The sequence below is a fragment of the Bombus pyrosoma genome, linkage group LG14 (genome assembly GCF_014825855.1).
Source record: "Bombus pyrosoma isolate SC7728 linkage group LG14, ASM1482585v1, whole genome shotgun sequence".
In the NCBI taxonomy this organism is placed as follows: domain Eukaryota; kingdom Metazoa; phylum Arthropoda; class Insecta; order Hymenoptera; family Apidae; genus Bombus; species Bombus pyrosoma.
In genome coordinates, this window is record NC_057783.1 from 9,210,466 (window position 1) to 9,231,596 (window position 21,131).

The window sequence follows — 21,131 nt, forward strand, 5'->3', positions numbered from 1 at the left end:
TCCCAACGCGTGACAAAAGTGACGGCAACGGAACCAACCGATCGGTAGTGCCGTTAGACGAATAAATAAGTCAGAGTAGCCCGGCACAAGGGGAAATATACGTACAAACAGGAAGTCGAACGCGATATCTCGAAGGCGTCACTTAATATCGTCAGTCGACGCCCAATGTTCTCCCCGTTCTTCCGCTGTCGCGCTTTAATGTAGCCGTCAATCCACACCGTTTTCACCAACTCTCACGAATTCCCCTGTTTTCGTCGTTGTCGCCGTCGTCGTCACCGTTCCAGCAGCCTGCGTTCGTAAATCGTGTCGAATCGAAGCTCTGCTCCGGGTCGATCGTAATCGTCCGTTTTATTCTAGTCGCGCGGCACCACCGAGGATGCAAATGGTCGTCCGGCGGACGGCCAAATAAATTTGCATATTAAGCTATATTTTAATACGCGTGCGTGTCCACAGTAACAGCGAGACATTTAAAAATTATACTTGCAAACAGGGGAACATAATTAACGTCACCGGCACGCACCATCATCCAGCGACGTCGACTCGCCCTCACCCTCATCCTCGCTCTCGCCCTCGCCTTCGCCCTCGTTCTCCTCCGTAGCATTCGGTTACCGCGCCGTTCAAAATTTGCCACTCGTTTCGAGTGTCCCGAGACGAGAGAAACTCGCACGACGCCGGAATTTTAATTCGCGGATGATGAATCACGCGAGAAAGGTAAATCGCGTTGGTTCGCGTCACACCACCGCCGATAGACCCACCTCGTCCGTGCATTTTTCTCTAGCCGAACGACGAATTTTGATTCACTCGAGACGACGAACGTAATACGGTCACGTCGCGGGAAAGTTTGTCCTGGATAGTTCGGAGTAATTTGTTAGTATCAGATTGGAGGGAAATGTAGTGCGGAGACGCGCTGTTTACTCGTTTCCGATTGCCTCTGTCTCGTTAACGTAATGGAGGCTTGATGACGGCCAAGTTTGAACCGGTTTCGAGAGGACGGGAAAGGTACTCCGTGTATATCTCGTTTGCGAACATTTTAGTTTCGACAGGATCCTGATGACTTTTTTAAGGAATTTTATAAGTTGCATCTTCAACGAACCAGTTTGGTTTCGTGAAATCGTACAAAATAACACGTCATTTCGTTTGAACTTGAGGTGATTTTAGATATAGGACGTGTATTACGATCCTCGCTTTCGACCCTTTTCGTACAATTCTCGATTCCAACTGACGATTCTCACTTCTCGGTTACAACTCAACTGTTTTCTTGATCCGATTCGATTCTCTTTTTCGACCCTCAATATCCGCACTACGCACGAGTTCGTTAGGCGTCCGCGACCATTGCAACGTACGCCTTCTTCCAAATATTCGGCAGGACCGTAGCGATATCAACGACTCATTAGGCCTGTCGACACTTACGCTTCGGTGATGCTTGTACCGACGAAACCGTTGGAAAGTTTTGTTGTCGAGTGCCGCTACAAACTTTATCGCATTAGAATTTGGATCGAAGCTGCCACAAAAGACTGCTTTCACGAGAATTTATAAAACGTTTGAAATGAATTTAGAAAACAATGAAAATTTAGTTTTGCGAAGCTTTGTAAAATAATGTTTCGTTTCACTAAAACCATATTGCATCCAGATTTAGATATTTCAATAATACAATTAATTCGACGCGCTTTGATCTGATAGATTTTATTTTGGGCAGACCCTTTCTTCTTTCGCTATTGTATCACAGTATTAAATTCGCTTGATTATTCATTTACTTCATGTTGATACCAAATTAGTTATTAATTGAGTATCAATTAAAATCAGAACGTCAATTGTTTTGCGGTGGGCTGTGCGCCAGTCCGAGGATATTTGATTATAGTAAATTTGCATATACATATTTGATGTTTCATAGCAACATAATGCCATTGATTATAAAATTAAAATTTCAAGGATCGTTAATACGAAGTTAACATTATATCAATTAACAGCATTGACGACCTGGGGAAAAAACGAAAACCTAGCTATTTTATTATTGTTTTGAAATGAATTTAAATATCTCAGAATTGTCTTAGAAAATTAAAGATAGACCAAGACTTACACACTATGTAATTATTAGAATATTCATGCATTTACTAGAATAATCTTTCTGTGTAATGAATATTTAATTATGACTATAAGTCTTTTCGTCTGGGGTGATTCAATGAATCTGATTCTGCCACATCTGATAATGTGAATTATTATTAATATATATATATGCAATTATCATTCCGAATTTCATGACCAGTACAAATCCACGGTACGTTCATTCAACTATTTCGTCGAACAAACGATCAGGGGACAACTCGGATGTCTGGTTCGCGTGCATGGAACATCGATTCACCGGTTGAGTGACGAATGAAGACTACTTCCGGCAGAATCGACAGGTCTGTTGCAATCATTCCAATACCTGGCTGATATTTCATGGTGGAGTGGCGATACTCGTCGATCGGTAACCACAAAATCGAATCCGATGATCTCGTTTTGTACCATTGACTCGAAATTAATGATTAGGAAATGAGGTTCGTTCGAAATTTTTCAACGTCAACGTTTGATAAAATCGGTTGTGGCGGATCCTTTGATAATACTCATGAAACGCTGTCATCGCGTTATTTCTGTGGATATGATTTTTAAGAGGATTAAAGACGCGGGGAAATTTAAAAAATATCGAAAATAATTATGTAGTTTAATTATCTTGATAGATCAGTGGGGAAAAATGAGGATTATAAATTTTCAGTACGCTTCGAACGTGAATATGTAAAAAAAGTTAATTCTTTTTGCTAATCCTTTGTTATAATTGCTTTTCCGTGATATGTTCAGTTTTTATGTTTCTTTTTACTAGAAATTAAAAAATTTAAAACATTGCTGAGCAAATAGTCATTTAAGTCGCTACTCATTCTAATAAAGAGGAGAAATAATTTTTTTACTTTTTCATCGTTCCGTAATCTGTGAAATTTGAAAACAATCGTGCAATTTTTTCAACAAATGAAAATATCGGAGTATTTTTTATTTGGAAATTTATTTGAAAATATCAGCGCCATGTATTTTTTTTTTTTAAGCAGGAACTATTCTGTAAACAACGTTACTTTCGGAAATTGCAGGCGGTTTTGAACGCAACAAGTGAGAAGCTTGAATAACGAGGACTGGCCACCTCGGCTATATATTTTCCCTTGACAAGTTTTAATGAAATTCCATATCTGATTCTTTTAATAATATTCATCGACGAATTCCTGCTTTGATGGAAATCTACGTACCGCTAGTGCTCATGAAAGGGAACAACGTTCTATATTCTAGATTATCATTGGCTCGTTTCTGCTTCGTTTAGGAGAAAACTGATACGTTCCAAGGTAATCTACATCTTTGTCTTTTTCGTGTTACAAAGAGCACGCAATTTACTTGCTTTTAAAGATCACGTCCAGCCCTTAGCATGATTGTAAGAATCTAAAAACGACATATTCTAGTTTATTTAATAATAATTTCTGTTTAGACCGCGGTATAGTAACACGTTCTTAATCATTTTTATAACGCATAGTACGATAAAATATTATTTTTCTATAATATGATATTAACGCAAGAATTTTCGTATAAAGGAACTCCGTGTTAACGCGCGATATTTAAAACATGTTTCTCATAAACAAGTAAGCCTGTCGTTATCGCGAACGTGTTCGATAAAATTTAATTATTCGGAAAATTAATTTCACATAAACGCAGTTCGCCGAAGCAATCTTAATGAAAAGACATTTTACAAAAAAAATGTCTGAAAACAAATTGCGCATATTTACGCTTGCAACTGACGTTTCCTGGAATAACAATCTCATTCGAAGGATTTCAAACTAAACGCCTGAAGTTAATTGAAAGTCCGATTTCAGAATTAATGTTGTTACGAAGTAAATTCTGTGGACTATGTGATGCCACGATATAATTACGAAATTATTGGTTGCATATAGTACAGTAACTAGACTGTGATAACAGAAGATAGTGGGTGACTTGCACGTAATGACCGATATCCCGTTGTTATATCTGATTTTAGTGAGTAGAAAAGAATAGAACTCGAGTTGGCATTTAACGTTTCTGACCTGAAATGACCTACGGCAGAGAAGCACATTAATATAGCTAATGGTATTTCGGAACTTAGTTTCTCTCTCCCGGGACAAAACTCGCCTAATTGGTCCACTTTCCTCTGAGCACGAATTGAGGCGGAAACCGCGTTTGTTACCAATTTGCGACAGCCACGGATAGCATTGTTATTATTATTTACATAATAAGCAGATGCACGCGTTAAAAATACCGGGTGCCGTGGTTTAATGATATTTTCACATTTTCAACTTCATCGCGATAACGAACGTTTTTATTCGGTATTCCAAGGATTATAAATTTGACGTCCTTGCATTGGATTATTTGATATTAATTAAAGCCTATATTTAGCATCGAGATTTATCATCGCCAGTATTTTCGTACTATATCCTTCATTTTTAATTCTTGTGAGAAAATATTCATTTCCGCTTAATGCTTACGCTCTAAAAGTAATATTAAAAGAGCTATTTTGAGAAACATTAATGTTCATGTGACTATTAATATTCAAATGACTGGTATATATTTATTTTAACTAAAACAAGAAAAGCGATATAAATATTTCAATGTTGCTGTGAATTTCGTTCTCTGTAAATAATTAAACGATATTCCTGAGAAATTGCTGTTAGCAACCTTATACCTACATGTTCTATATTACTACAAAATTACTGTTAGGTGCAATAATTTTCTCGTAGAGCGAATCGAACGTTTAAACAAGCTTTTCTATATATTCTCGTTGGTCTTGTACTTTTGAATTTGCCTGTACAGTTAACAGAGGCCTTCCAGCCCTTAACACCGAACATAAATATTAATAAGCAAGCGGTGAAATTCACGCTTATCGTGGCACCGTGAAGATTTACATGAGATAACACGACTTTCCTTTTGCTATACGGCCGTTTGTGTGGCCCGTGCACGTGTATCCAGCAGAAAACACGTCGGCATTTACATACGACGTCGGATAAGGCAGTCACGGAGATCGTTTTGCGGCCGCAACTTTTATCGCGACTGATATCTCGCCGGGTGGTATTGCATTCTTTTTAGAATAAATAACGAGACTCGGGATGATGAAGCAAGAGCTGTTACATAGCGTTGTTTACGCGCCACGTGAATGGAACGCTTTGAGAAATGATCTTTGCATTTTCACCCCTCCAAGATGTTACGATAGTATTACTTTAAACCCTACCTACCTTTCTACCATTCTAATTTCTTTCGTTCCCTTTGAGCCTACGATCAACCTTTTTAGCGAAATTTCTTAAAAATAGTACTTCAAAAATGATATTTCTACTATAATAAGTAATATTTACATATAGTATTACATATAGTATACATATCGTAATACATATAGTATTACGTATAATAATAGTATTTAAAATATTATTTTTAAAATAATAGTTAATAGCATCTAAATTGTTTAAAAATATTATTTGCAAGAATATTTGCATTGATCTCCTGTTTCGAAATTGCTTAAAAATGATATTGCAAAAGTAGTTACGAGATGTCGAGAATTGAAAATAAGAACTAGGAAATAAGAAGGAATCTTTGTATTTTCATCCTTCTGAAATGTTACCATAATAATACTGCTTTAAACTTTTCATCTTACCAATCTTAGGCTATAGCGTGTTTAACAAAGCACCGAGTACTTTGTCTATTAGAAATTTAGATATTTGACACTTGAAGCTGTCCGAAATATAATTCATTAAGGGTTTGCCATGTTCTATATTACCAAATTCCATTATTGATTTAGGTGCTTATTATTTGTGGCTGCTGTAAAACGTAAATACGTAATTTATTAGGAAACGTATGCATTATTAGTGACGTAGCTGTATCGTGTATTACCGAATGCTGCGTTAATGTTGGTGATTACGCGCGCGTGTTCCTTCTACGCTATTCGTATCTGAATGCGTTGCTCGATAACGTTTGGCTTACCGCAAACCGCTGCATAACTCGGAACCCCCCACTATGTGTTAAACAACATTGATTAGTGACATCTGTAGAGTTAATATTCCGATAAATTTAATGTCCCTTTCGTATCTCGTTTAATGCCGGTGATAATTGCGTCATTAAATATTATTTTGCAGCTGTTGTCACGAAAGAGTCAATAAATCGCGATATTTAGCCAATTTTAATTAGTCCACGCATAATTTTCCTACGGCTATTACAAAATATTTAAGCAATATGCAAGTTAGTTAAAGAAGAGGGTAAATATGTGATTGAAATAATTTTGTTCTATAATGTATCATTTTCAAACGCAAAGCTAGCGTTATTAAAGCAGAACATTCACTTCAACGTCCTGTTTCAAATTGCACATTCGCATAAGCTTTAATTGTATGTTCATTGTGCATGGAATGAAGTATCGTCGATGACGAAAAATATTTGTTGCATTACAATATGCGTTACACTGTTAATTTAACATTACACAAATTGCAACATGATGGATCTTCATATATTCGTCGACAGACGCACGATTTACTTTACTTTACCCTGCTGCTTTACTTTATTTTATTTTACTTCATTTCATTTACTTAATTAAATATCAAAATATTATGCTCTTCGCAATGAGAAATAATAAATTAAGCCTCTAAGTTACCCGTTCATCGCCGACTTAGGACATCATCGATCGATTAATTTTCATATTGCAACGACAGAACTGGAGGTAAAAAAGCAGTTCGGTTTCGAATTCTCCCCAACGTTAATTCACTGCTGGCTTCCCTGTGAGTTACTTCACACCCCCTCGGTTTCTCCATTAGCCTATCAGACATGGCTGGCCCGTAATTGCTCGCGGCCGCACTTCGTTCACCAGGGTTAATTTCAAGTGTACCCTGTCCATCGGATATACAACGAAGATTGTTCGTTCGTCGTGTATTCGATAAGCTTCGTCTGGCTGCGAGTGCTCGGTTCTCTCCACCCTCTGTGGTCCCGGTACACAGGCCGCACGAGCACAAACAACGTCTCCCCGGCCGTGGTGAAACGCCGATGAGTATATTTGCAGATCAGTCGAGCGAGTTCTACCAACATTTCAGCATCGTTAGCATTCAATTACGCGATTATTGAGGGTCTTGGCCGATTCGTGCGCCCCTGCCTTCTTTGATCGATACACGTCCCTTTTTGTGAAATGCCGTAGCTCGAAATAATAGCCAACTCAAGTGCCGGCTACTGCTTGCTTCTCCCCTCAACCAAGTTCGTTCAACCAAGTGTCTACCTGTGTATGTGTGAATGAAATTTCAATATCTCATGTGTGAGGACTCGAGCCACTTTAAGCTCCATTAACCTATCGAAAATTTTGCTAATGAAGTATTACAGAATTCGCTGCTTCCGGACTTTAATGGAGAAGCTTGGTTATATAATCAGCGCTAGAAAATTTCTTAGAATTTTAGGAATTATTCTTCTGGTGCTAATCGGAATATAAAAATGTACAAGCGTCTGGAGATATCTTCTCGTTCGATAAATTCCGGATCTTTCTCTTGAATTGCTGTATTTAAATTCATGTCACATTCAATATATCGTTATTGGACAAGAAAACATTCATAATGAATAACTGTTTCAATTCTACCATATTAATTGCCGGAAACAATTAAAATCATCAAATAATCCAACACAAAGATAGTACCCTGAATTTCTTATATGGATAAGTATATTTGTCGTGAATATCGATTACATTTGGTATCTAGGTCCAAAAATATTACGATCCCTGGTCCCTCTAGTTCCCTCGGCTAAAATTAAGCATGACGTACGAAGAGAATCACGATAAGTGGTAGTACACTGTGTACAAGGTTTGCGTTAAAATTGGCTAAAATGAGCAAGAGTGTAATCCAATTTCGTTGAGTAGTTTTCGTGCGCTGAGCTTTACGAGAAGAAAATATGAAACGAATGAAATTATTAAATTATTCCACTCCATTTTATCGCTAGATAATGCTACACAATTTTGAATTTTAATTGCTCCTGGTAAACAGTAACTTTGTGCGTGTTTTAATAAATTCTATCAGCCGTCCTGTTGAATTTTTCAGGAAACAAAGTTGTCTCTTGTTTTGGCATTAATCCACTTGTAAAATGCAATTTCAATTTATTATTACGATCGAGACGAGAAGTTTTTCTTAGAGCAACAGCGATCCTTCAGCCATCGTTTGTGGCCAACAATTCGTCGAGGATTGCATATTGAGCCAGCCGTTGTTTCCGGTAATTGCGACAGGAAAGAAATACCGTTTTAAATGCAAATGTATGCAAGACAATCCGGAGATTGACTAAAGAAGCAAGACTTATCGCGACGTGATATATTTGGCTAAAAGTAGCTTTCCTTAATTGGAGATCGCATGATAATGGCGCAATTTATTTTACCCGGAATGCATAGCGTTTTCAATGATCAATTATGCACGACATTCTGACTTCAAATCGATACAACCGCCATTCTAATTATCATAGCACAATCAAGCGTCGCGTCGTTCACTGATTTATTAAAAATAGTCTCGATCGAGAACACGATGAAATTGTATTCGATAAAAATAGAACATTCGATATAGCATCGTTTAATTATCATTTATTTTAAAAAAGTCTGAAATACGTTGAGAGACCGCAAAAATTTAATTGAAAGAATTTATCACCGAAAGAATTGTAAAATTTTCAAAACAACAATCACGAAGCTAGAACCGACACATCATAAAGAGACTTTCTCTTTTCAGTTTCGCTACGAACTTTCCGAACAACCCAATATCGAAAACAGTGTATGAGTTTCTCGTTTGCAGGAAGCAAAGTGAAATAAGAGAAGCTTAAATAACGTAAAAGGGATAGCGTTAGAATAGCAACAGCGTTTCATTTTAATTGCAGGAAACAGTTGGTTTGTTCGCTGGTGATTGTCAATATTGGCTGTCACGCGTTAGTTCCTCTAAATTCGCTTGGAATGTACCCACGGGTTTCCGATATGGAAACACCAGATTGATGACCAGCTCTGCAATAATTGTGATGGTTACGTACATATACAGGGCGACGCGACGGCACCGAGGGAGGTGAAAACTTGCCAGAGAATTATAGAAGCACGTCGGTCACGGCCAATGCATTGTAAATACGTGTTTCCAGTGCTGACGTCATAGTTAATCAATGCAACGATTTGCCAATGATAAATCGCTAACGTGTGATAACAGGTCGAGCGTTGCCCAATCGAATCGATAAAAGCCATAGTGCCCTGAGAATTTCGTATCTCTCTTAAACGAATTGTTATTTAATTGATATGCGCATATGAAATTTTCGTACAAATTTTAATCACGTGTAGTTAACAACGAACTAGTTTTGTTCTCCAAAATTCATACGTATTATCGGTACTAGAATTATTCATGACGGTTAAGAATTAGACTTTGTTGGTTTTATTATAAATCTTTCAAACACCCAATGATCTGAATACGTCATTTATGTAGCAAAGCTCCTCTTTTATTTTCGTAGTTAATTATCCACGATAAATATTATTCATTTTTGACGAGTAAAATTTTTAAAAGAAGAATGGCAGGTTTTCAGAAGATTGAATTTTCGGAGCAAGGTAGGAATCGTGGATTAGAAAGGGAGTAGTACTTGGTCAAACGATCTGACTTTCTGAACGAGTGATATCAAAATGTATTGGATGGTGAACTATCACCTTTACGGAGCTTTTATTGAAATTCTTGGAGGCGATCTTGAAAAGAATTCCTTCCTCTACCCAGTCGACTCATCTCGAAAGTCACGCCTGCGGAATGAGTTCAATGTAGGGGAACCCTTATAACGTAATTTCGAAGACTAGGATAGAACGTGCGTGAGAGAATGAAGGTTCTTAAAAAGTGATCAACCCAGAATACATTTTCTTTCCGAAATTATTTATGATTTAAGTTCTTTCGGCGTTCCAGAAGAAAGTGAATTCAGATATCGAATTTTATCACCTTTTATCTGCTATTGAAATAGATAAGTTGATAAGTGTAGTTTTGAAAAATGTTGAAATTACTTACAGGTGTATTTAATAGTGTGATTATATTCTTTCTAGCATATTACCCCTATATAATGAGTTTAAAGTGGCTTTTCATTTGTCCGAACTTTTAAGAATCTCCTTACTTCGTGAAACTTTCTAGCTTTAATTCTTGTAAAATGCTGAAAATTTCCGAAACTCCTTGGCATTTTAATAATAAACAAGGTAACTGAAAGTTCCACGAGGGTTGGTTTGATTAAAAAGCTTTTGAAAAGAATTGATTTTAAACAGAGCGAAAAAATTCCAAAGTCTAAAGATCGTAAAGACAATGTATGGCGTCGTTGTTTCTATTCATCGATCATCCAAAGTCAATGAAATTTTACCACATTTTATTATCCACTAACTTTCCTAAATTTTCTAAATAGGTTAGAAAAAGATTTCACCAGTTGTCTACTTAGTTTTCACTTGCTTACTCGATATTTCATAGCCGTAGTCAATCTGGAATTCGCATTATCACCGAGACGCGAGTAGAAGTCGAATTTTCCGAGCTATAGATACGGAATACCTAGCTGATAGCGTGCAAAGTAATCGCGTCAGGATGATCAGGGGAAAAGTTGACCTTCCCAGGATCTGTCTCCCCGGTTAAACCACCGAACAGACCGATGAGTGGTTCTTTTTCGTAGCCTCATCCTTATACCAAGCCATGCAGAAGTACGTACAGCGAAATGGAGTCAGTCGGGAATGACGATGGCTGGATTAGCCTAGAGGCACGTGCTGTGGACACCATTCTCCACTTCGCTTGAGTGCTCGAAAATCACGTTCACGCTGAACTCAGCCAGAAAACAGACTCCGACGATTCACGCATTCTGATTCAGTCACCGCTCTCTGGCCCCTCACTGTGCGTTCCTATGTTCAACATTTCGCCGGATTCCTTGTGTTGCCTCCGTTAAAGGACCTCTGGGTACGTTTTATGTGTCACTGGAACCAGTCGAGCCCTTTTAAGGAACGTTCGAATGTGTTGGTTATTCATATAGAAGTTTTCTTTCAGAAATAAGTTGATTGTCGATGGGAAATTTTGTAGGAATCTCGTGAAAAGTTTCTACCCTTGTTCAAAGTAAGATAACGCGTGGTGCAGTAGGACTTTTAGAGTATTATATTTTGAAATATGAGAGCTTCAGCTATTTAGTGAAATATCAGAACGAATGAACGATATTGATTCAAAGAAGACGTTAACTGAATGGATGAGCGGAATTTTACAATATGTTAAATATAAAAAAAGTATACAGGCCGTAGTCATCGTAGTTATACAACGGTGTAGGGTGATTCTATATGAAAAATATAAAAAAAAGAAAAACATTTGGTATTAATTATATTAATTGTGTTAAATGTATTAATATACATTTCTTCACCTGAGGGTCCGTTTTCGAGAAAATCGACTTTGAAGATTTGAAGAACATACATTAACTTGGCTGATTCCAGACTCAACAAGAGTAAATAATCGACATGCATTTAGTAGAAAATAGCAGAAGTACTAAGAATAGTAGAAAATAAGTCAGAAATGTAGAATAAAATTTTTTCATAAGATGCTTCATTTTCGAGAAAAATAAATTTTAAGATGTATCGTGGAACTGTACCATACCAATTTTTAATTAAACATGTTGAAACGTTATTTCCTTGAAAATGCAGCCTCAAACATAAAAATTTTATTTCATACTTTTGACCTATTTTCACATGTGTAATAACCTCCTGTTAAATTATTTACTCATAGCTAGTCGATACTTAGCTAAACTAAAGTATAGTTGACAAATTTTCAAACTCGATTTCTTCAAAAACGAAACTTCATACAAAAAAATGTTATTCTATGTCTCCGACTTTCTTTTCACGTAGAATCGCCGCCTGCCCAGTTGCAGTACAATCATCGCCCTTTCTACATTAGAAAATCAAAAAATGTATTCTAATTCGACGTAAAGCCTGTAACGATATGATTCTGTAGTTTAAGAATTTAGAAACACGAAGTTAGCGAGTTCTTTATTTTTGTGTAGATAATGCAAATCCGGCCAGAGAACATCTTCGAGCTGGAACAGGAAGAGCACAGTTTCTTTGTTGTTACTTGAATTACAGTCTTTTTTCTGTTTCATCTTTCCTTACTTCTTTTTTTTCGTTTTATCCTACACTTTCTGAGCTCTGCGTTACTTTTCCCTGTAACTCCTTTGTTCATTTCGTAGTAATATTAAGATAATGAGACGAGTTTTCCGGAGAAAGTCAGATACCAGTTCCCCAAGGAAGGGAATTACACTCTACGGAAATAAAAGTTTAAAGTATTTTCAAGCGTGGATATTTTACACACGATAATAGAATCTTAAATGAGGTTAAGATGCATTGTTGCGGGGCATTAAGTATAAATTATTTCGATTATTTCCAGACATATTTTTTCGATAGACGCTCATTCTATTCTTATTTCCCTGGAATAACATTATAAAATTATTAATTTCCGATCTTCCTAAATATCAATAAAATAACCAACTATTTCCTGATATAATTGAAATTTTTCCATAGTATCTTCATGTTGTACGATAACAGTAATAAGAAAGAAAATGTGATAATTTCTGTCAAACGATACCAGTAGTTTCGCCATTTTATATAGAATTGGTGTATTTACCAAAATTATTTGGTTTACATAGCAAAGAGATAAATTGAAATGGTCAATGAATTCTGTTAAAATTATGAATTACTGTTGAATATTGTATATTTTAAATTTATAAACGCACTGCAAAGAAGCGTTTTAAGCACGGAAGCAAGCTTTTGCGAATTCCACGTTTAGATTTCTTTCGCGTTTTTCCTCTGTTCAGTATTCTTTCGCGTCTCTGTTTCTTTCTACGAAAATACCATTTACCTTCTTCGCTTCCGCTGTATCGTTCCATCGTAGTCTTTTTCGTGCACTCAACGATAACGTCACGATAACGAGTCAAAGGTATCAGCTAGAAATAGTGCAATAGGTTAGTCGTTTCGATAGAACCTAAAAATTCATTCGCTCTTTGCGGTTTCTCCAGCACTTCGTGCCGTATCAGTTCATACAACGTTTCTTAACCTGGCTTAAGAAATTTTAGAAATTTTCCCGAGAAAGAATTCTTTCTAAATTCTGCGTCATTTTGTAATAACTCTTAAAAGTTGTTTTATACACCGCACATAATGTCTACAAATTTTTATCCACGAAATATATTTCCAACAGCCATTGTTTTCACGCAGTCAGTAAAATCAAAATATTTTGTGACGACGAACTGGAGCCACGGTTTCGATTGTAAGATTTTTCGAAAACCTTGCTACCCCTCATTACGTAACAATCGCGCATAGTATTTTTGAAAATCAGCGTCGCGCAGTTGATGGTTTCCAGGAAGAACCAGATTCGTAGAAGTTCGCTCGCTTCGTATTCCATTTCCACTTTCTACCGCACTGACACACTCTTCTTTTTTTCCCTGAAACCCCCATGACCGCCGAGAGTGGATGTTTTCCTTTTTCCATCCACTTGCTTCTTTTGCACGTTCGAGTCCTTTTCCGCGACCCCTTTTGACCATTCACCGATAATGTTACGATAACGAGTCAATGCTCGGGTGCAGGAAACCGTGGCCGTCTCTTTCCTACGTGAGAAATCAAAAAGTCCTCTTTACACGGTTTAACCGAGGGCAAGAGGTCTCGCGTTTTAAATGAGATTTGCCGTGTTACATAAAGAACATATCCCGAGACAACCTGGGAATATCTTTTTTTTTTTTTTTTTGAAACGGCTCGTATTTTTCCAATGAACCAAGTGACTCGATTACAATTACAAATTGTATGTGAAATACACATATCATTTGCAGAAGTACATGTTGTAGCTTTCTGTTTGCAAAGTCCACAACGAGGAATATAATTCATACTTTTCATTTTTTTATAGAGGAGCAAGTTTAGAGTTCAATGTGTTGTCCATTAATCCAATTTAAATTCAGTCCCGTCATAAATTGACACGAGAGATTTTGGCTAATGATAAACGAAGTGGTATAGAACAAAAATGTTTTCCCCATGTGGTCTTCGCTTGTTAACTGTGACGATGAATAAAGGGGATGGATTTTTTTCACATTAAAAAATACAGAGCAGAAAGATATTGCCATAAAACTTTACAATTTGAATATAGTTTAAATATGAACAACTGTGAAAAGGAGGGTAAGTGAGAACGATATTCAGTATGAAATTAGAAACATCAAGGTCGAGACTGTGGAATTACTTTATGTTTATTTGCAATCAGTTCCACACGAGCTCTCGTTCCGGTCAAAAGCAGAAGAAGTGCTCGTCGAGTGCAATTGAGTCGAATCGTAATTTATTGCACGATTTGATTAAGAGATTCAATTGTCGAAAATAGTAATTTGTATGCGTGCGCGTGTTTGTCTGTACCTGGTTTAACACACACTCGCCGCGAACGACCCAAATGCTACGTACAAAACTCATCGATAATTATCGTATTGTCTTTCTTTTCTAAACGTTTATAATACGTAATATTATTTGTTATCGAACAAATGGGATTTAGATTTTTATAAAAGCTTCTTTATAGATGGTAGATAAAGAGTGTTAAAAAAATAATCTGAACTTTACTAGATTTTAATTCGGAAAAAGAACAATCTATATTGCAATCTAAAATATTCTTTCTGCAAATAAATAAAGAATATTCTTCATAAAGATAGATGGCAGTTTTAAATATTAAAGATAGAGCGATTTAAAATATTGCAAGGGAATGAGATTTCAGGCCAGATTTAATTAACTCGCTACCTCAGCATGCATTAACGAATTTAGAGAGCACTTAATCGCTATTAAATTTCCTGTCACGTCTTGTTCAGCCTAAACAGTGTATGTGTCGATAATATCGGTTATCCTGATCTTGGATACTTCAGCATCAGCTACTGATATTGGACTATTATAAGTAATAGCCCTGGCAATTGTCGATAGCTTATTACCATGTTGTAACGTTAACTACAACATCTATCAGACCAAAATATTCACTGCAACAGCATTTGCATTATTATAAAATTTTATTGAATCGAAATCTATATGATACGATATATTTAAGAAATATTTTATGTACATATTGTGATAATATTTTTATTACACAGTTGGTAAAATTGTACGCATAAATAACTCTTTTTCTATTTCATATAGCGTCTATAAATAATTATGATCGATGTAGGGAATATTTACGTAAACCGCTTGAAAACAAAAATTCCGGTGTCAACATTCATTTTTGTTCCGAGCGCGGAATTTTAAGCGTTAACGTTTACTTGTTTTCACCTTTTTTTCCTCGCTCCAACTGATACGAACCCCATTTTCTTACCCGCGTAGTCGTCGTTTAATTTCATTCGTTGAAATTAGTAGGTCACGAACTGCTGTTAACTTATATTATGGATGACACGCGTCTACCTCATTGTATTTTCATCCTACCGATCGTTTAGTGTCATGTCAAAGAGCCAATATAGGGTCGTTAATATGGTATCAGTAGTTACGCTAAAATCCTGCATGAGATTTCAGTATAAAACCGTTTCATCAGTCGACCAAGTGGACGTTTGGTATTTTTAAATTGATGCAGTTAACTGAAATTATCAAGAGGACGGAGGGAAAAGTCTGTTTGAAAATGGGGCGAAAAAATAACGCGCTGGCACATAACCGAAGTCGTCGAGCAACGATAAACGTTAGGTGAACGCGGTGAAATTTTAGGAAAGTCCTCGTAAATTTTCACGCATTTTCCAGCGCATGGGATTAATTAAACAATTCTAGTGAAATTTAAAACCGTTTACATGTTGTTTAAAGCAAACTAAAAGTACTCAGGTTCGTTCGTTAATTAAACTAACGTAAATTGAACAGACGACCTCGAGTTGGCAACAGATGTTGATCGCGTGAATCTAAATGAATATATAAAACCAATGAATTTAAATCGACCATATAAATGACCATTTCGACAAATAATACGAGTCCGCATATAAACTTGCGTAGCTACGTAACATAACCCTAGGACATGAACGTTTGTAATTTTTATAACCGACAAAGCTTTCATTGACGCGAGTAATATGTTCGATTATTAATTATCGGTCGTACAGTTATTAATTTTATCACTGAAAAATTTAATTCCTTTATTGCTTGAAAAGGCTCTTTAACAATATTGTATTACTATCGAAAAAGACTGTTAAAAAATGATTCTTAATATTTTGAAACTACAGAAGATACAATCGTGTCATGTAGATTACAATATCCTTTATTCACGGTCTCATATAAAAAAGATATAAAAAAGAAGATACTCATACTGTATGCAAAAAGCACGCGCATAAAGAGAGTGCAACAAAATTTGCGCCATTAAATACACCATGTTCTCCTCCTGCTTCGTTTTCACGTTCAAACAGCTATGATGAAAAATCGCGGACAGGCCATATTTTTTCATCTAAAAACTGTACAAAGTAAAGACCGAAAGTTTGAATAACAAAGAATTCGCCGGGAACAATCGGCCCCATAATTACACCGTCATTTTTCGATACACGCTAACCGTTCTGCACATCGAGTTTCCTCCCTCTTTCCCTCTTTTTTATCTTTTTTCCTCTCGTGACGCTTTGAATGCATCTGTTCCCAATTTTCAATCTAACGTTAAGACATATGAATATTTCCCCGGCGCCGACAGGCTATTAACAGTTCATATTTTTTAATTGTTTAATGATTTTTGCATTCATATCTTTCAAATTTTGTTTTTCTAATTAAATCGTGCAATTTTATCAATAGATAGATACAAATTCACTCGTAAAATTACGAAATAATTACGAAGGAATCGAAACAGCAGTAAACAAAATAAATATGAAATATTCGAAAAACAATTATATACTAGAATGGCTAAAACTAAAAAGATTATCATTTCAAAATCGAAACATCATTTTTTATAATTTCAGTTAAATCCCGCAGTGTTTCTCCCACGCTTTAATGATGAAAACGCAATTAAAACATGGCAAACAATAGATAGATAGATATATTTTGTTCCATATTATTCTACATTTTCGGGTTTCATAAATTGTACGAAATACGTAGATGTTTTTACTAAAAGCAGGAATATAAAATCGTTATATAAAAATGTAAATGTAATGTAAGTTGAATATTTATTTAAACGTGAATTCAGTACTCTGTACGATGCTCTGTAAAGATATATATTTTTTGCTTTTTCCTTTCGTTCATAACCAATGCAGTTTCCTTCGCAACATTTTCGCCTGAATTTATCAAGTAATAGTCGAATAAAGTTCGGATCTTTTGGTAAACCCTGTATTTCGAATTATGCGCTTCAGTAATCGTCAATCGATTTGCTATTCGTGTCCAATCGCTGTACGGCCAGAACTGTCGTAGTTACGCTTTCGACCAGAGAATAATATTCAGACATTCTAGGTCATGAATTCGCGATCGTTTCCCAGTTTCTGACGTTTCTTTTTTCACACGCGCTCTTTGAATCTGGTCGATATTTCTTTCTACACTCTGTAGAAATAATGAACTGTTGGAAAAAAACTTGCGCGGAAGTAAGTTGGAAATAATATTTAAAGAAGAATATCTTTCATATTTCATTGAATATTGTGCGATTGAATGATTATAATTCTTATTTTTAGATTACTAATATTTCTACGAATTAATTAAGAACCATATTTAAACGTAAACTTGCCAATTAAACTAATTTTATTCTATCTGCAAAATTACTTTTATACCGGCTAATTGACACTAGAATATTAATATTACTTTCATTTTGCTTCTCGGCATTATGGAAATAAGCCAATGATTTATCGAACTAATCAATTGCACATTTAATATTCAGTGAATCTCGAAGAACCCATTCGTTAGCTTGAAATTTCCTTCTGTTTAAGCTGAAAGTCTTGTAGGATGTTTCTCAGCGTTTTGCATTAATGTACGAAGACACAGAATTACCTAGAGCATTGCCAAACAAAACTACCGGCACAGCAAAGCAATCAAAGTAATTGGCAATTTTCTCTGAAGTCGATCCTTTCGTCGACATTTCATGGTCAACGTCCTTCGTTTTCTCTCTTTTAAGAGCAGAAATCGTGTATTTAAACAGCAACTAATGGACCGTTTATTGACCGAAACACTTTTCGTTCGGTCGATCGTTGCACAAATTCGATTATCGTCCTTCTCCTCTTCATTATCAGCAATTTTCTTCCTTCTATACCGATTAATTCGATAAGTGTCTGTCAATACCTGAAAAAGCGTTTGTCGGCAACATGTTTACCAACGATAAAATAGTATTTAAAAAGAATAACTGAAGGAGGCAAATTCTTCTCTTTTACAGAAATAAACAGAATGAACAGAGAAACTTTATACGTTTCGTCCATCGAGCTTTGTAATATTTCTTCCCCTTAATGTTAAGTGACGTGTCTTGATTAATCGGACCTCAGTTCAATTTTTAAAATTAGTAATTTTATTTCGAGCTCAACGACATCAAATTTATTTTTCTCGTGTAATTCCTTAACTGCTTGTCCAGCCTGCACCTTCTTATTTGCTTTGTCTCTTAAAGCATCGGTGTAAGTAACGCCTCGATGCCCAGAATGTATCAGCCTCGAGTACTTACAGAGAGTAAAGTAATTGGCAATTTTCTCTTAAATCGCTGACCCATCCTCAAAGAACCGCTGTCCGCGGTTAAGTGAATAATATACCACTTACCGGTAAACTTGTCACATATTAAACCCTTTGAAACGGTGAAAAACGATAATTAGGTAGTTTCTTTATTCAATTAACTTCAAGGACAGCTCCTTCTACATGCTCCCGATACTTCCAATTATTTTACAAAATTATTTATGACAATAATAATCGATAGAATTCGACAGAAATTTCTGGAACAATGTTTCTACACAATTCTATTATCTTCTTATATATACCGATAATTAATAAACGTTATTAAAAGTTTTACTACCGACATTCGTATTTCCTTAAAACAGCAACGAGGAAAATGCTGTTGCTTTTGATTTGTTGTGACTGAATCCGTTTACCTTTCTTCTCCATTCCTTTTTCTTCGTTAACCATTTCTTTCGCGTCGCTCTAGTTTTATCACCTGTGTATAGGAATGTGTAATTCGCAGTAATCCCCGCGTAATGCCCGATAACCTTAAGTATCGCAAAACGAATGAAACGTTACCCTTTGTATAAATAGACGCAATTATTCGTGGCTTTCTAAGAACACGTAAGCATTTCCTTCTTTCGCTACGTAAAGAAAAAAACTCGTTCGACTGGAAAATTACAATTACAGTTGTCTCGGTATAGAATGCTGTAAAAAGGAAGAAAGATATAGTTTTATTTCTACTATACACGTTTCTTGGAAAGACATGAAAGCTGCAACACTTATTAGTGTAAAAGATGCAAGCGATCGATTTAGTAAAAGCGTAGCAAGTTCCTCGAAAACCATTTCGAACAAATCAATATCCCTAGCAGCACAGAAATGAACTCGCATCATTGAATCAATCGTTTAGTCGATTCGACACGGGTCAACTCCGATTTTTCCATCTCAATGAACTTACTAGATATTTAAGAACATCTGTTGCACGCTACAGTTCGTTTAATAGCTTGTGATAGAACATTAGTGATGAAAGATGTTTTATATCTATCGTTGAATTCTCATATCTTTTTCGTTAAAATCTCTTCTTCCTCTTTAATCTTCTTTCCTTCGTTCTATTGATTTTAACGGTCTTTGCATTATTCTCTTTAAAACTGTCGCTCTAGAATAGGAACAAACTGAGGAAACTATACGCAATAAAAATGTATAGGCAATAACAGAGAATGAAATGTCAGTATGTGATCTGTGAGCAACTGAAATTGATTATCTTCGACGTCTTAGGAAATAATTGGGTGGAGGGAATCTTTCGCTAGTTCGTAGCGTAATACTTAAAAAGATACAAGCAGAATGCATTTAAAGTACCGAATTTCAAGTACAGAAAAGAAATGAATGTCGCGCGACGTCCGATTTGACTTGCAGCAGCGCGGCGGTTTAGTCACGATTCGATCACCGTTGAAGTGTCATTCACTACACGGAAACGTGACTGGAACGTGAACACTATCGTACATCGACGGATTCAGGAAGCACTAAACAGTGATTGAACTGTGACTTTACTACGCGATTCAATCGTTAATGCAAATTAAGCGTTATCGCAATATAACGATCTTCAGAATCGTGACATACACGAATCTATCTGTTTGATGGACCTAAATAATCTGTTGCGAGTGATTTACAACATTTCTTTATTATTTCGTTCGAATTCGTTTGATGTTTCATCATTTCAAACGGTGATCGTTATTCTATCGGTTTCTTGTTTCGGTATAGCGAAACACGATCCCATTTTTCTCTTTGTTCATGATATTGGTGTACTTTTTGAAAGTGTAAAAATGTTTCTGTCGATTGAAGTTTATTTTGTGCTTGAACTATACATATGACAAACGAATATAGATATTGATTTCACTGAATTTTATATCGTTTGTTGCTAACGAATATAGATACTTGGACAACCGTAGAATGGTTCCTTTTTTTTTTAAATTGCTATCGTGAAACTATAGCAAACTGTATACAAATTTTAAATTACGATAAATAATATAAATCTATTATAGCTTTAGAAATGGTATACATATATTTTCTTTCATTAAAAATTCTTGAAAAAATTTCTCAACTAATCGTTTATTATGTTTTTGATTTCAGGGACTACTACTATGATAGGTGAGTGCGAATTGCATTGGAGATGCACAATTTCGCTGAATTACTGTTCGCATATTTTTACAAATACGGTGGTGTGCGGTAGTCGGGTATGTAAAATGAAATCTTTCTGTTGTTTAATTCAAATACCTAGGAACGACTTTACGGATCGCCATTAATCAAACTTAATCCAAAAACACGTATTCAACAAATCGAGTATACTTGCTCATAAATAAATTAAATTTATTTGCAAGTGATTTTTCCATCGGCTAATCGTGCTGGCTATAGGTGGAAGATTAAACCAAGCTGATGTTCTTGTATAGGAACAACATTGCCCACGTACATGAAGCTCGGTCACCGAGTGTACGCGCAATTTTGAAAAGCAGGCATATAATTTGCCGTCGAT

General features: G+C 35.9%; 1 protein-coding gene across 7 annotated transcripts in view; it reads left to right on the plus strand.

Annotated features, from left to right (window-relative positions):
• Positions 1 to 21,131, plus strand: part of LOC122574640 — a 248,895-nt gene that overhangs the window by 199,516 nt on the left and 28,248 nt on the right. For all 7 annotated transcript variants that reach the window (XM_043742428.1, XM_043742423.1, XM_043742424.1 and 4 more), the window contains one exon: positions 20,732 to 20,749. In XM_043742428.1, the coding sequence (XP_043598363.1) occupies positions 20,732 to 20,749 (18 nt within the window). The remainder of the gene's footprint in view (positions 1 to 20,731; positions 20,750 to 21,131) is intronic.